The sequence below is a fragment of the Folsomia candida genome, unplaced genomic scaffold, assembly GCF_002217175.1.
Source record: "Folsomia candida strain VU population unplaced genomic scaffold, ASM221717v1 Fcan01_Sc036, whole genome shotgun sequence".
Lineage (NCBI taxonomy): Eukaryota > Metazoa > Arthropoda > Collembola > Entomobryomorpha > Isotomidae > Folsomia > Folsomia candida.
The window spans coordinates 210,504-227,434 of record NW_019091228.1 but is presented as its reverse complement, the minus strand read 5'-3'; the positions used below and the strand labels follow the sequence as shown (position 1 = coordinate 227,434).

The following is a 16,931-nucleotide window of genomic DNA, read 5'->3' as shown; positions in this document are numbered from 1 at the left end:
AACTCTGTTGGAATAATCGCCAATTCGATTCTTGCATCGATTTAACTATATGGCGGAGATCTTCGTAGCTTCCTGCTGAAGCAGAGTTTCGTGCCAGGTCATATGTACTGTCGAATTTTTCATGTAAAGATTCAGTTTCTTTACCAGCTCTTTTGCGATTGGCAACGAATTCTGAAATGAATTTAGGAATGTCCATGAATGGCTTGAAAAACGTTGGCATGTGCTGAACCGTCATTTTCAGTAAAGGTAGAATACTGCCTGAACTTATAAACAGCTCCTTTAGGCCACTGGAAAACAGGGTCCTCCCTACTGTTGCCATTGGCACTAATAAACCTGGCGCAAATCTTTTATCCTTTGTATGGTATGATTTTTTTAGAGGCGTCATATTTACATACATTTTCGACATTTCATATCCAAAAGTTTGTGTGGAGGTGGATCTTGTCAATCTTTTCTTTCCCACCTTTCGGTCTTCTAAAGCTTCTCTCCATCCATCCATCCACAGTTTTTCAGTATCTTCAGCATTTGCAGAAGTGGTTGTTATGTTGTGTGAAATATTTTTAGGCTTAATATCTTCCGTTCCGATACCATTCGCCGTGAAGAGTCTTTGTAAAATTTGGAGTTGATTAAATGTTTGCACATTTATATCACTGATAACCTGATCCATAAGGCGAAAGGATATGGGCGTATTATGTTCATATTTCGGGGTCGGAAAATCATTTGAAGTTGCTATGTCCGGGATGGTGAACAGCATTTCTGCTTCATCTTCGTAAACTCTGACGTCATTAATTTGTTCCAGAATTGCGGAAGGTGCTATCCATGTAGAAATTGCTGGTTGACAAATTTATATCAAGGCTCGATATATTCCAACTTGGCGGTTCTAACACCATCCAAGCCACCCAGCGGGTTCTACGACCTCATCAACTGGGACATTCCTATTATAGCGACGGATTCTACTTTTGATTTCCAAACTCCGTCAAACAAAAAGATAGTATCTGATTACGTTATCCCGGAATTAATTGCTAGTGCAGATCCGAATTCAGAATTCACTAAATTCCTAGCCAAGTTACAAACTAAATTTGCATCAGTAAAAAACGATCAAGGGGTGCTAGGTATGGTGAAAGGCTTCTGCCACGAAAATTCGATGAACGCCTGGTCCATGGCTGTCGTATTTATTTTCACAGGTAAATTAGTTCCTGCCGAAGTAATAATTAAGGTTGTGGGCAAAGGTCACATTATCCGAAATAGAGGTGACACCCCCTTCAAAATTATAGAGTATACAGTCGGGTCAAAAAATTTACTGACCCCGTACCTTGCAAAAGAATTGAAGCGCATGCACGAAACCGGTTTGAGCCAGTTGTGGTACAATGTGTTGCAACAAAATGTAATCTTGCGACAGAAAGATGAGTTTATCGGAGTTAATAAATATTTTGAAGTTGTGCAACATGTATTTGGAAATGTGAGGGAGCCCGTCACATTTCACGAGTCACATCCAGTCTCAGTGGACAGAATTTTGCCCGTCTTTGTCTTGTGTTCTGCAGCTATAGCAATTGGGGTGACCGTACTCATGGTAGAATATTGGAAATGTCGTATCTTGCAATTTTTCATCTTCAAACTAGTGCGATTATTAGCCAAATTTTCAGGTGTCACGAAGCACTTATTTAGCAGTCTATCTGTAAAGTGTTCAGTAATTAACATGACGTCAAATTTTCACCGATGCTGGAAATCCTCATGAGGGTTCGGCGTCGATGGAGTTGTCTTGGTGATTTTTTTATCATCGTGGCATCGTTGTTGATGGTTGGTGGCTTTATTTGCATTCGTGAATGGATTGCATTTTAAGAGTATTGTTACAGAGGAGGAATATTGGATATCGTCCAAAAACTCGATCCCATTGGTCGGACGGGGTTTGACCAGTACATATCCGGGTAAAATCCCGGTGACAATTTAACCTCGTCCAATTTCAAGGCCGAATCAAATATCTATTATTCAATGTGCCGCACGGTTTGAAGGATGGGGGTAGATAGAAGACACACATTCAAACCCTTCCAGTATTTCAACGAGTAATACAATGTGAACATTGAAGTTGGTCGAGGTCACACACACTTGACAAAGAAGTTCTGATGGAGATTGATCTTAGTTGGGGAAAGGCATAATTGTTTAAGATAAGTGGCAGCCTGGCGAAAAACTTGACATCTACGGAAAGCATGAGATTTTCCACGATTTGTTGAATGGAGGTCACAAACAGGGACAATTCACGGCTATGGAATTGCCGACGTCATAAATTATGAGTCATAATTTATGACTCATAATAATGATAGAAAAGTCGTATATTTTTGGCAAGCCTGGGATCGAATTTTGGTAGGGTTGTCAAGATTTGGGAACAGGGTAAGATTTTCTTTATGTGGAAAAACGTCCTCTTTCCAACGACAGATGTGGACGGCGGATTTTTCGTTCCAAAGAGAACAAACGAGGCGGATTTTACGTCGGGAATGGATAAGGAGACGAAAATGAAGTCCAGAATCTTGTAATGGAGAATTAATAATACCGGAATTTACTCTAGTACGAACAGATACGAAGAGATTTAAGAAATATTTAAATACAAGAACCATTATTATTTATTAACATCTACAATCCAGCCATACCTCGATCACCAGCCGGTCCAACTTGGGGAACTTTATTTTGATCCGTTTCGTCCCCTTGTCCCCCATCGCTGTCAATTTTCACCACTGCAAAACAATTAATTTAACTATTGCCTATTTTTATTTAGAAACGTTATAATAAAACACACCTGTTAAACTACCTTGATCCAAGGGTTCAGCAAATACCGTAGAAATTACCCCCATACTGGAGGAAACTTGACGTTCCAAGTTATGATAACGCCGCTGGAACTCCTTATCTAGATTTTTTCCTTCCCCAACCTGTCCCTCGAGATTTGCCAACGAGTCCTTAATCGTCTTCAAATCAGCCGCCAGGATCTTGACCAGGTTATCGGCGAGGCCCTGTCGTTGACTTATCTGATCAACTTTCTCACCGAGGGATGTTATCTTCCCTTCAGTAGCGACCATCCACCCCTTCAAAATGTCATTCTGGTCGCTTATCTTCTTCTCCAACGCAGTCATCACGGCCAGGAGGTGGTTGTCGAGGTCAGCTTTGATTACAGTTGACCTTTCTTTGACAGCTTTATCCACGATGGCCTTCACACTCACACCGAGATTGAGAATGTCAAGATCCATCTCGTATCTTCTAGAAAAAAAATGATTACATGGATGATAAGTTAATTGTACACAGAGGAGAAATAAACACAATGTGAGTAATTAAATACCTTGGAACAATCCTAGTATAAGGACCCCTCTCCGATTTTAAAATTTGATACACCAAATTGTTCAGTTTTTTATGCTGATTACGAATATATAAATTTTTTGACCGGCAAATGTATATTAAGGTCACAAATTAAGGTCAAAGTTCAAAATTTGACCCCCATTTTTTATTGCATTTTTACACGTTTCAGGACATTTTAAGACATTTCTCATCTTGCCCCATAAAAATCTCACCTTACCCCAAAAATCTCAATTCGCCCCAAAATTTCTCATTTCACCCCAAATACAAAATCTAACCTTTTCCCGCACCTAGGAGTCCCAGAATTAATAATTCTCACTTTCCCCGCACCTAGGAGTCCCAGAATTAATAAGTCTCACTTTCCCCGCACCTAGGAGTCCCAGAATTAATAAGTCTCACTTTCCCCGCACCTAGAAAAACCTAACCTAAGTTAAGGAGGAGTACCCCGAGATATGTGGGGCGAATTGAGATTTTTATGGGGCAAGATGAGAAATGTCTTAAAATGTCCTGAAACGTGTAAAAATGCAATAAAAATGGGGTCAAATTTTGAACTTTGACCTTAATTTGTGACCTTAATATATATTTGCCGGTCAAAAAATTTATATATTCGTTATCAGCATAAAAAACTGAACAATTTGGTGTATCAAATTTTAAAATCGGAGAGGGGTCCTTATACTAGGATTATACCAATACCTTAATTGTACGAAGGAAAATTGATAATCTGAGGAGGATCGGAAAGGTTGGAAAATTGGGGAAAAATCCTTTGTCTTGTTGATGGTTTCAAACCTGCCGGTGTCAGGTAGAGGGGCGAGTTGGGAAAAATGTTAACGTCGGAATTATATTTATAGGCAGAATATTTTCTTTAATTTTGTTTTGTATTTTCAAGTAAAATATATTATCCCGAAATTCATTTATTCCTAAAATATTAGGTTTTGCATGTATAAACAAAACGAACTAAAACGTGACCCAGATAAATTAAAATTAGAGACTTTATTTATTTCGGAATAGAAAATACAAACAAAATAAAGTATGTAATGAAAGAGTAACACACAATACAAAATGATAATGAAATTGATAAGGCACATGATATTATAAGTACCAACAACTGGCCGACATGATACAAATTAGTTTACACTTTAAATTTAACAAGTTTTTTTTAACAAAAAGTAATGTAACAATTAAACCAAATTAACATTATTGCACAAGTGCATAACAGAATCTTCATCATTACCACACCAAACCGGAAGTAACCTCATCTTTTAAGTAAATATTTGAACAATGACATCATCTACTCCCACTTATCAGAGGTGCCCCTTTTTGTGACCATCCAACTCGTTCTGAGACGCAAATGTGGCCGAGCAACCTGTGCAATATTTTTTTGAATTTTAGCACGATTAAAAAACAATTACGAATTTAAATTCACCTTCAGACTCGCACTTCAACAATGTCTTCCCAACATTGGGATCCGACTGTGATCCACCTATCATAAAATAACATGCAAGTGATGAACAATAAATAATTTTGTACAAATTTTTTCCACTTTTTTTACCTTCTCCAGCAGCAATTTTGGTACAAGGCCGGGCTAGTTTTTCCCTGGGGGGAAGGACGATGTTTCGTACGCCGCTACTTGGTCTGAAATTTCTGTCCTTTTTGTCGCTGGAGTCGTCAATCGCAAAACTCTCGTCTGCTCCCAACTCGACGTCGTTTTCTAAAAATTATATACAATTGTGTAAATAATATTTACTAAATAATAGGGGACAATCCAATATTTAGTATAATACATGAGGCTTAATAATAACTTAATTAGTTCACTTACCAGGTGCTTCTGCTGCCACGCTTTTCTTCTTGCTTCCGCGCTGAGAATCCAAATTGACAGAAGATTTCCGTTTCTGAGAGGTTAAAACTTTACCGAAGCTGGTCCTCTTTTTCCCAACGTCCACACCTACGCAGGACTTTGTCCCTCGTTTGGATCGTCGTAACTTTTCCCGTGTCGGAGAGTGGCTTGCAGCCCGTGACCTGGTACAGGGGATGTTGACCTTGACCTTGGCCACCTTTTCAACGCTGTGGCGCCTGCGACCAGTTTTCGACACGACTTTGTCGTCAAGTTCCATCTTAACGTTACCGTGTCCTATAGATACATGTAATGGATATGATTTAATTAAAATTTAAGATGTCGTAAACAATTTTTTTAACTCACCCCGTGCTGAATTTTTCGTACTTTGACTTGAAGTTTCCCAGCCGACGGACCTCCTCGTGGTAATGGTCACGTTCTTATCGGCCCCACTCAAAGACAAGCTTCTCACAAATTTTCCAAGCTTGTCCCTTTTCTTTTCCGGAGTAACCTTCTTGACGGAGGGCTCAGTACTGGTGGATGGAAGTGAGGATAAATCTTCTACCGAGAGTAAAGCAAACGAAATTGATTAATTTGAGATTAAGATTAATTAAATTATCTTTAAAATTAATCTTCTCTTACGCCGGGCACGTTTCTTGGGAAGATTTTCTTCTCCTCCGGTCCCGACTTTATGTCCAATTCCACTTCCACTTGCAATTTCACCATCTGTTAATTAAATAATGAAAAATAAGTATAACAAATACATGTTGCGAAGTCTATTTACTAATTATGAAACCTGTTAAGTCGAAAATAGTAATTATTTATGTTATCAAATACTCGCAGCTCTTTTATTGCCGAGTGGATTTAATTTAACCTGATTTGTTAAGGGAACTTTCCTTACCATTGCTGTCGGGACGGATAGTTTTTGATGTTTCAATTTGCACTCCCACATCTGTAATGAAAATATTTATATTAAGGTTAACTAATAGTTAATTTCGCAATATTTACTTTGATCATCAGCCGGTCCACCTTGCCCATCACGTTGCCCAAATTCATCATTTTTCTCTCCATCGCCACCAATTTCCAGTCCTGTATCATTACATTTACCAACGACAATTAATTACAAATATTAAGCAAATCTCTATAAAATATTCACCCATAATTTAAATAACTCACCCTCCTCCCACTCCTTGGCAATTTCCTTCATTCCAGAAGAAACTTTCCGTCCCAAATTCACATACCGTTGTTCCCACACCTTATCTTGATTCCTACTCCGTTCCAAACTTGCCACCCGGTCCAAAACTGCTCTCATTTCCTTATCTTGTTTTCTACATGACTCCCAAACTAACTTTTCGACGTGCAATATCCGCTTGTCGAATTTGTCCAGTCGTTGGTTTGTCGCCGTCGTGTTCACCTCCTGCTGACCAGTTAATTCCAGAACTTGCCTCCGCAACTTGGTCATCTCGTTAGTCAAGGCGCTAACGAGAGGGGTCAAGGAGCTTATCGATGTAGCCGAATGGTCCAAACTCGGCTTGATACGGGCCTCGTAAAGTCGCCCAAATTCCTCCTCTAAAGAAATTGGCACTTCTTGCCGGACGAAATTTCTTACGGAGGCTTGCAGCCCGTCGAAAACCTGTTGCATCTCCATCGCAAGGACAATCTGGGAGGACAAGGGAGTTAAATTAATTAATAAATAGACTGTCAGGAATTAATTACTTACCAATTTAATTAATTTGTGAGAGGAACGAAAATAATGTGACTGCACGGTAAAAAAAAACAGTTGGGAGATTTTTTTTGCGAGTCGATGAACCGACGAGGTAAATTTAAACTGCTGGGGCAACCTGAGACTATTTGTGAAAACCATGGGCAAGATGGGGAATCATTTTGGGAAATATATTTCACGGATTATTAATAATAATTAAGGTAATTAATTAATGAAGATGAAATTTGCTTCTGAGATTGTTTAAGCATAGTTTATTAATAACACTAAAGTAAAAGATACTCCAAATTTAGCAAGAATAAAGCTTAACAACTTTTTTAATATGTTGTTTTTAAAATTATTTATTGCTTTTAAACGTCAATTAAAACTTGGATAAATATAATAGTGACTGAATAAAATAGTATTTAGTAAATACCATTTACAAGAGATTATAAAATCTACAAATTTTGAATAGTGGAACAAATAGTGGTAGGAGAGGTTTTTTTGGTGAAATTTTCTAAACAAATGGTACATTTCCAATCTCCGACTGTTGAGTAATTAAATTTATAAGACTTTACATTAGATTTGTATGTAAGTAACCAATTACCACAGTGTGGTAATTGGTTAGAAAAGCAGTGTGGTAACCACACTGCTTTTTTCTAGGACGCCCACGTGGTCTGGTGATTGTTTCCGGTGTGGATGTGCCTGGACACCAATCGAGGTCGTTGTCGGTGTCCATGTCAGAACTTTCGTCATCCTCGACAACAATGACATCTGGGTCTAAATATTATATTCAAACTTGAATCGTTTCCACGGAGGTAATGCTGTTGTCGACGTAGAGCGATCGCAACAACTTCTGCGCCACTTTCTTCTGGTAACCTTCATACTTTGACAAGTGAAGTTCCAAAACGCCTCCTAGAAGAAATGGGCTGGTGGTGACTCCAAATACTGCACGTGCATGTTGATAGACTTTGATCTTGCTGCTGCTGGAATCCTCCCACCACATAAACTTCTGATAGTTTCTGTCTTCATCATTAATTCCAATCATTTGGAAAGCTTTTCGTATGTCCGAAATCACCCCAATTCTGCCTAAATCGATGTAGCACGGAAGGAATTAGTTCGATGAGATTCGGCCCCTTGTATAGACAATCATTTAGAGATGGCTTTCCGGCACCTTTGCAACTTGCGTCAAAAACTGGGCGCACTGGCGTGGTGGTATTCTCTGGCTTGAATACAGGATGGTGAGGTAAGTAATGACCAGTGGGGGGCGACGTCTCCTGCACTGCCTCAATAATTCCTTCTTCCTCCCACCCTCGGAAAATGCCATCATACACTTCATACATTTCCTTATCCATTAATTTCTTAGTGGTAGACATCAGTCGTTTCTCGGCCACCACTCGATTTGTTGGTAGGTCACGCTCTGGTTCTCCATTCACCCATGGTAGGCTGGCAGAATAATGACCTCGATCATCTTTTGTTACATTTTCTAAGAAGTGTTGTCTTGCAGCTTCTTCTTGTTCTTTCTTGGTCTGCACTTGAACTGGATCTAGAATTCCCAATGTTTCAAGTGACCACATATCTTGAATTGAGCGTTCTTGACTTGATGAGAGCGCAATTGTTAGGTTTGATGCCAAATTCTTGGGGGCAGGAATTGGACCACTCAACACCCATCCAAATATCGTCTCTTCAGCAATCAGGTTTGCTCCCAACTCTACTTTCTTCCCTGTGCACAATTCTGCTCGCAGGTCAGATCCGACGAGAATTTCTATGTCGGCTTCATCTACGTGGCTGTTTTGACAATCCGACAGAAATATCCTGCTATTTCTGAGGCGATCTGTCCATGGGCCCTTAGGAACTCTCGGAATGGACGTGCAGATGATTGGTTTCTCTCTCAACGTCCACTTCTTCTTTCTTTTCCCATCCAGGCTTTCAATCTTGACTTCATGAATCTTCTCGGCGTGCATATCTGTTACAAATCCACCAAGAAGTAAATTTCGGACGTATTCAACTCCGATCGACTTGTTTCCAATGGCTTGAATGGTTCTTGATCCAATATAGCTCATTTGACTTCCTTCATCGATGAGAAGACGGACGACGGATGTACCAACAGGTCCAACGGCTCTAACTACCACGACCTTTAGTAGCACATCTGCATTCTGGCTGAAATTGGTGAGATGTGTCACTATATTTACTTGTTGACGTACATCTTGTCCCCTAACGTCACCTTCATCCCGTCTCGCTTCACACATAATACTTTGATGTTTTCTTCCGCAGTTTTGGCATTGCACCTCGACCCTGCAGGTTTTAGAAATATGGCCGGGGTTCAGACAGATGTAGCAAACCCTCTTCTCCCGTACCTTTTCTCTCTTCACATCAATCGTCATGCTTCTTGCTCGTCTACAATCTTGACTATTGTGGTTGGTCATGTCGCAAAAAATACATTGCAGTTTTGCTGCTGTCAATCCAGCCGAGGTGGGGATGTCCTCCTCGCCACTGAACTTCTTCTTTTGATGTAGATGCAAGTTCTTTTTTTCTTTCAAATTGATCGTGTCTTGCATGAAGCCATCTCGTGCAAGTGATCACTGTTCTTCATTCTCCACCTCTTGTCGCAGAAACTCCATGAGGTAATCGAGTTCTGATTTCGGTGGATTCTCTGCTGCACCGTCTCTTCGGTAAAAACTGCTTCTTTGCCAAGCCAGGAGGATGTCTTCTTGTAAACTAGACTCCACCATCGGAAACAAAAAAGTGTGTTCTCTGGTCACACCCAATGAGTCCAAAGCTTGCAAATGCGAATCCAGACTGTCGTATAACTTTGATAACGACATCTTCTCTTTTGACTTTGCGTTCCATGTCATCTTCAATAATTCTCTGACGTAGAATTGAGTCAACAACTTCGTATTCCCAAACCGGTTCTGCTGTCTGAGGATACTTCGTCACTAAATCATGAGCACGAGTTCCATTGACCATAGATTGCACGAGATACTGAAGTTTGTCGTGTAGCTCCTCATCCTCGTGAATTTTTTTAAATTGAGACCAAAATCCTAGCCATTCTTTGATTTCTCCATTAAATTTTCTTATTTGGATCTTCGGCAATTTGTAGGATTTCTTCTTTTGGCCATCCGAATACACTGATGCGTAGCTGCTGGTTGGGCTGCCTTGTGTAGAAGGAACACGCGTCATAATTTCTCCAATGCGACATTTTGCTCTAGTCGCCCGGTTTTGATATTGTTCAATTGTATCCTTTTCCGCCGCGTATTCATCTTCAGTACAATCTGCATCCAATAGCAATCCCAACATCTTCTGATCAAGGTCGTCGACTTCTGTTAGATGCTTCTCCAGGCGGCTGAACATAACTTGGAGGTCTAACAGGCCGGGTGTGGTCTTCGCCAGTTCAGCATCAACTTCATTGGCTATTCTCGTTATTGATGCTCTCACTGGTGTCCTGACTTTCCTTAGGCGGTCCATTGCGCGAATCTCAGGAACAACAGACCCAAACAAAACAAACAATTACTAAAGGAACCGGACAGAATTTTACTGAACGATCTCCACCTCAAATGCTCCTGAAGGCTCAGGATATGGCCCTCAAAGAGGAAATACAACAATTATTATCCAAATGTGGTTCCAATTGGCTCGGCTTCCTTCCTCACAGTTCGGCAGGCTCGTTCTCCTCCTCCCTGATTTGTTGGACAGGAATAATTGAAAGATTTCACCTGAATCACCCCCGAATACTCAGGGTCGGGTCCTCGAAGAGGCAAAGTGAACGATGATTCCTTCCTATGTCTTCAGGTGGCACTTGTAGTTGGTCGTCCTCCTCTCCCTCACCAGGTCACCGTGATCTCGCTGGGTACAAGGGCCGGTCGTTCCACTACACGCCTTTCCGTCAGCAACTTCTCTTCAACCTTAACCCATAGGTCTCACTCGGGGCACCAAAATCTTGAGACACGACAAGTTACCTACTAACCGTAAGGCTCCGTCTCCTAATATTATGACCTTGGGTTATTATTGCCACTAATCCTGAACGTGCCCTGACTCATTGAACTCTAACGTCACAAAGAATACCGGACGAACAAAACTGTGGACTTTACTTTAACCACTTCGGATAATCTATCTAATCAATGAATATGAGTAGCAGCAGCAATATTACGAGTTTGTATAAGTTTATTGTAAATCCCAATCAATTAACTTAATTTACACGTTACTATCTGCTCTCCTAAAAAAACACTTCTTTTCTCTTCTTTTTCTCTCTGACAAAACTCTACTCTCCCGCTGGCTTTTAAATTACCCAGAACAAATCTCACATTCTCACATTATACATATGAAATCCAACACATATCGTTTAGTAAATTCTGCTTGGAATACCATTTTTTTTCTTTGCACTACTGATTTCCTAAACAAGAATTTATGTATCCTGGGTACATTTTTATATATTATACATTTTGATACATTACAAATATTTTGATATTATAAAATATGAAATTGTTTGTAAATTATGGATAATGTGAAAAAATGATTTCGTATCACGTCTTTCTCCGTCCTCTCGAATGCTTCTCGTCAATATGTTTCTGGACCTTCTCCACCTTTCCATAAAATAATTTCCCACAAACCCCACATCCAAAGGCTTTCTCCATCGTGTGCTTATTCACATGTGACAAAACTGCGTGGTCATTCTTAAGAATTTTTTCCCCACAAAAGTAACAGATCTCAGTTTCCTCTTCTATTTTGGGCTTATGCGTCCATTTTCCATGGCAAATCAGATCAGACGGCGAACCGCTCGAATAACTGCAACCATCTTCACGACAAACGAACGGTTTCTCCAAGGTGTGGCGACGGACATGAATTTCAAAACTTACTTTGTAATTTGAAACTCGTTTTGGGCAAAAGTAGCAGAAAAATGTGTTATTTCCATGATTTAACCGGAGGTGTTTCTTCACGGCAATATTGTTTGGGAATGTTTTCCCACACTTGTGACAGTCGGTCGATTTGTGTGGAGTTGAGGGATGAATGAGGTTCATATGCATTTTACGATCGGATTGATATTTATATTTTTTGGGACACAATTGACACTGGAACAATGCCTCGGTCTGATGTGCTGCTTGGTGTGCTAGAGACAAAAAAGTTTTGCATTTCATTGCTAATATCGTAATGTACTGGACAACTTATATAATTTAATGTGTGTTAGTAAAATTTGAGATATCCTCATCCTCACCATCCAATATACTACTGGTCCCAAATTCTCGATGGCATTTTCCACAACTGAATGGTTTTTCTCCCAGATGCGACGCAATGTGTCGATTTAGATTTGATTTATTCTAAAACAGTTACACATTTAGCAATATACACAAACAAATAATTTAGTGTGTTTTAAACATATCACAAATAATTCACCTTAATTATTCTCTCACACAAGGGACATTTAACTTGTAGCTCGGTCTTCGTGTGGACACTACTGATATGCCTGGTTAAATGGCCTCGTGTAAAATAAGCCTTAGCACATGTCTCACACCGGAATAATTTCTCCCCCATATGCGCTGAAACAATGTGAACACGTTTGATATGCTGGTTTAAATTGATCTTGGTACAAAATCTTTTGTCACAGGTCTCACACCGGAACAATTTATCCCCCACGTGCACCGAGGCGTGATGGAGTTTCATGTGCTCGTTGGTTATGAAGTACCTGCCACATTCTGGCTGCAGACATTTGAATTTCCTTTCCCCCGTGTGCTTGACCTTGTGCACCTTCAAGGCTGACTTAATTTTGAATATGCCAGCAGAGTTTAGAAAATCGCATGAGAACCGCTTTGGACAGGTGTGAGTTCGATATTTGTGATCGCGTAGGCTGTCCTTGGTATAGAATGATTTTGTACAACCGTCAAAGTCACAGCGGAAGGATTTTGAAAAGTTTGGATTTTCACGGAGGTGGGTTCTCATGTGACGTTTAACCTGCGTTGCGGTGGGAAATGATTTAGAACAGTGGACACAAGGAAATTCAATTATGGGTTGGATAGGGGATGACATAATTGTGAGACGGTTTGATTAAGAGAGATTTAATTATTTTTCAATTGCAAAAAAACTATTTGATATGATGCAATATTTTAATTTCTGTAATACAGAATCAACTTGATTGAATCAAGCTTGTAATTTTTGCGAATTAAAAAACAAATATTTATTTTACTAGTGCACCTTTCTGGACATGGTTGCAAGTAATACTAGTTTGAAATAAGGATGTGCAGTGTTACTTACTTAGGTGGTACTGTTCTTATTATCTCTACGATATACGTACATAGTGTATGCTGTACGGCACTAGCATATGTATTAGAAAGGTAAAGATTCAAAGAATTGGGAAAGTTGAACTCTATTGTTTTCTAACTTAGGTTTCCAGGAAGTGATGCATCTACCCTTTATGTTTCTTGACTGCCATACCAAAGTTATTTATACCTTCTCCGTGTACGAAATAATTTAATCTATGGACATAGACGTGTGTCAAATATTTACTATTTTATTTGAAATATACACATACAAATAATGGATATGGTCGATTTGAAGAAGTGTGAAGCTATTAACTGTACTTGCTAGAAAGGGGCCAACTTATCTCACAGATTTTTTAAAATTGTCTATGAATATTAGATTTAATAATCACCAGTCAAATTGTAAATATAATTCAATTCCAAAGTTAATAATACAGCAAGATATGTAAATACTTATGTACATATTTAATAAGTATTTAATACATGCTTAATCAATATATTATATTAGTGACAAATATGTATGTGCGTCTTCGGTATTTGCTAAAAAAAATCATTTACATATATTTTTATCTAAATATAATATAATAATAATATAATAATATATTGTGGCATGACATAACTTATTTACATATTACACAACAAGAATTTAGTACGTATATATTTTTATGTAAGATTCATTAAATTGTGATGACCTTACAAAATATGAAGTTGGACATAAATTGGGAACAATCTTAGAAAGCAGTTTCTGCCATGTCATCACTTTCTCCATCCTCGCGAATGCTTGTCGTCAATATGTTTCTGGACTTTCTTCATTTTTCCGTAAAATAATTTTCCACAAATCCCACATCCAAAGGCTTTCTCCATCGTGTGCTTTCTCAAATGTGTCAAAACCGCGTGGTCATTCTTAGCAACTTTTTCCCAACAAAAGTAACAAACTTACGTTTCTTCTTCAATTTTGGGACCATGCATCCACTTCCGATGGGAAATAAGATCGGATGGCGACCCAGTAGAATATTTGCATCCTTTCTCCCGACAAACGACCGGTTTCTCTAAGGTGTGTAGACGGACATGGGTTTCAAAATTGGCCTTGTAATTGTCCACCGGTTTGGGACAGAAGTAGCAGAAAAACGTTTTATTTCCATGAGTTAATCGGATGTGCTTCTTCAAGGCAAACTGGTTGGATTTCCCACACGTGGGACAATTGGAAGATTTATGTGGGGTCGAGGGATGAATTAGTTTGACATGCATTCCGCGATCTGAACGATGTTTGTACTTTTTCGGACAAAATGGGCACTGAAATAACGCTTCTGTCCGATGAGTTGATTGGTGTACTAGAAACAAAAGCAATTAAAAACTGCATTACAAATATCCCGATGTGGAAGACAATTTTAATTTACTGTATTTATACATAAATGTGATCTATAGAAAACCTGTATTTAAATGATTTGCTACAGGACCTCACCATCTAATGAAGTAGTTGTCGTAAATTCTCGAGAGCATTGTCCACAACGAAATGGTTTTTCTCCCAGATGCGATACAATGTGTCGATGTAGACTTGATTTATGCTAAAATACATATGTAGGTATGTTATTATGTAACAATACATCCACATATATACAAACAAACCACGTATCTTAAATATATTACTTAATTCATAATTATTTACCTTCATTTTGATCTCACACAAGGGACATTTAGTTTGCAGCTCGACCTTCTCGTTAATGTGAACACGTTGAATATGCTGGTTTAAATGAACTTGCGTAAAACATTCCTGCGTACAAGTCTCACAACGGAATAATCTCTTCCCTACACTTAAAGGATTTTACTCCTGTGTGCTTTATCTTGTGTGCTTTCAAGGCTGACTTATTCTTAAAGATGGCGACACAGTTTTTAAAGTCACAGGAGAACCGATTTGGACAGGTGTGAGTCCGATATTTGTGATCGTGTAGGCTGCCCTTGGTATAAAATGATTTTTTGCAATTTTCAAAGTCGCAGTGGAATGATTTTGAGTTTAGATTATCTTTGAGGTGCGTTCCAATGTGACGGTTTGCGTTCGCTGCGGTGGAAAAGGATTTGAGGCAGTGGGGGCAGGGGAACTTTACGGACGACATAATTGATTAGTTTAGAATTTATGAGATGTGATATGTTTGATTAGCAATAAATTTTTAGAATGTGCTGTTTCTTCAAAGTGGAAAAGTGGCTACAATTTTTTGCCTAGAAATACTTTTGAAAATATGTGTTGACAAGTTGTCAATGACAACTATAGCAGTTTCACGGACGGAGTTGAACAAAATACTAATCTAAAATTAGAATGTGTAAAGTATTCCTAAATGGTTAGCCTGCCCGAGGGACCTATACTTGTAAGGTGAGAAGAATGTTCGATAGTGTTACATATATGCCCAAAAGTTTAACAAATCCAAAGTAAATAAATATTGTGGGATGTAAATAAGCTCTTCTTGGAAAAGGTAACAGTGGGTTATTTTACGTGCATGTTCAGACTCTTTTTATATTATATTGGAAATAATTTTTCACAACTTAATTCAACAGAATTTTTCTTTATATCTCTTGACGTAATTTATTTAGGATAACCTAAGATTGTTATCATCACTGCAAGTGTCGCGTGTCGCGATGTATCCACCTATTGTTTTTGCTTAAGTTACTGCCATGGTGCACCAAAGTAATTTATATAGGACATCTCCATGTAGGAAATAATTTAATTTAATCACAGGTACATATCTAGAAGTGTGTTAAATTTTTATTATTTTATTCAACATATAATGGATAAGAATAATGGAAATAATGGAGGAACATGATGGATATGGTTAATTTAAAGAGCCATAAAAAGATTAACTATAGTTGCAAAAACCTGGCCTGCTTACCTGCAGATTTTTCAAATTGTCTATGAATATTAAATGAAATAATTATCAAACAATGTTATGAATCTAATTATATTCTCGAGTTTACAATACAGTTAAATATGCACATTTCATATATAGCAAACAAACTAAGCTTAACCAATAACTTATTTTGGGAACAAATATGTTAACAGTATTTGCTAAGAAAATAACTTTATTATATTTTGAACTAGGTGTGACATAACATAACTTATTTACACATTACACAACAAGAACATAAGTATGTACATATTTTTAAGCAGGATTCACTGAATTGTTAAGACCTTACAAAATATGCGGTTGGTCATAAATTCGGACAATGTGTGGAAGTTAATTTCTTCTGCATGTCGCCCAAATGTGGCAAGCTTTTCTTTAATCTTGGCAAATTGTTCTTTATATTGCTTCACTTGGTTCGCAGGTAACGGAAGTAGTATTCTTGTCGTCCTCATAGGTGCAATTGGAAAACCGAACCTACATCCTCGTCGTTTGTCTTCGCAAGTATGTGAATGGTTGTGGATTTGGTATGCCAGGACTTCCTTCATGTCATCGGATTCATCTTTCTTGCAGGTTATGAATTCATCTATGAATTCACAACAAGCTTGGTGAGTTAGCGAATTTTCTTTGTCAAACGTCGGAGCATCCTTAATCCAATCCATTCTATGTGTGTGAATTGACCCGCGTTATTGAACTTCTTTCCTTTTAAAGAAGTCCTGGTGTACATAAGGATGAAAGATTCCACCCACTGGCTTGATCAAAAATCTGTCCATTGCCTTCTCCCGTCGGTCGTAAGCCATTACACGTCCTATCGGGTCATGTCTTATGAGATCCGCTTTAGCATCGAACTTCATATTAGAAACTTCTTCATTAGTTAACACGGTCCCATACTTCCTATTATGGAGCATGGAGATCAACTCGGGCCATTTCGTCTC

At 38.6% G+C, this 16,931-nt stretch overlaps 2 protein-coding genes across 2 annotated transcripts; both read right to left on the bottom strand.

Moving 5' to 3' along the window:
* Positions 1-4,323: 4,323 nt before the first annotated feature.
* On the bottom strand, positions 4,324-6,975 carry LOC118439437. The gene is made up of 10 exons (XM_035860739.1): positions 6,885-6,975; positions 6,341-6,824; positions 6,173-6,253; positions 6,066-6,116; positions 5,807-5,890; positions 5,531-5,725; positions 5,150-5,461; positions 4,883-5,041; positions 4,757-4,813; positions 4,324-4,696 (listed from the first exon to the last, which is right to left on the bottom strand). Exons 2-10 carry the CDS (start codon positions 6,810-6,812, stop codon positions 4,635-4,637), a joined length of 1,473 nt encoding a protein of 490 aa, XP_035716632.1. The 5' UTR covers positions 6,813-6,824; positions 6,885-6,975; the 3' UTR covers positions 4,324-4,634.
* A 4,405-nt stretch (positions 6,976-11,380) lies between these two features.
* Positions 11,381-16,658, bottom strand: LOC110860919 (gastrula zinc finger protein XlCGF17.1). The gene is made up of 4 exons (XM_022110034.1): positions 16,478-16,658; positions 15,988-16,007; positions 12,070-12,172; positions 11,381-11,964 (listed from the first exon to the last, which is right to left on the bottom strand). Exons 1-4 carry the CDS (start codon positions 16,656-16,658, stop codon positions 11,381-11,383), a joined length of 888 nt encoding a protein of 295 aa, XP_021965726.1.
* Between the last annotated feature and the right edge of the window lie 273 nt (positions 16,659-16,931).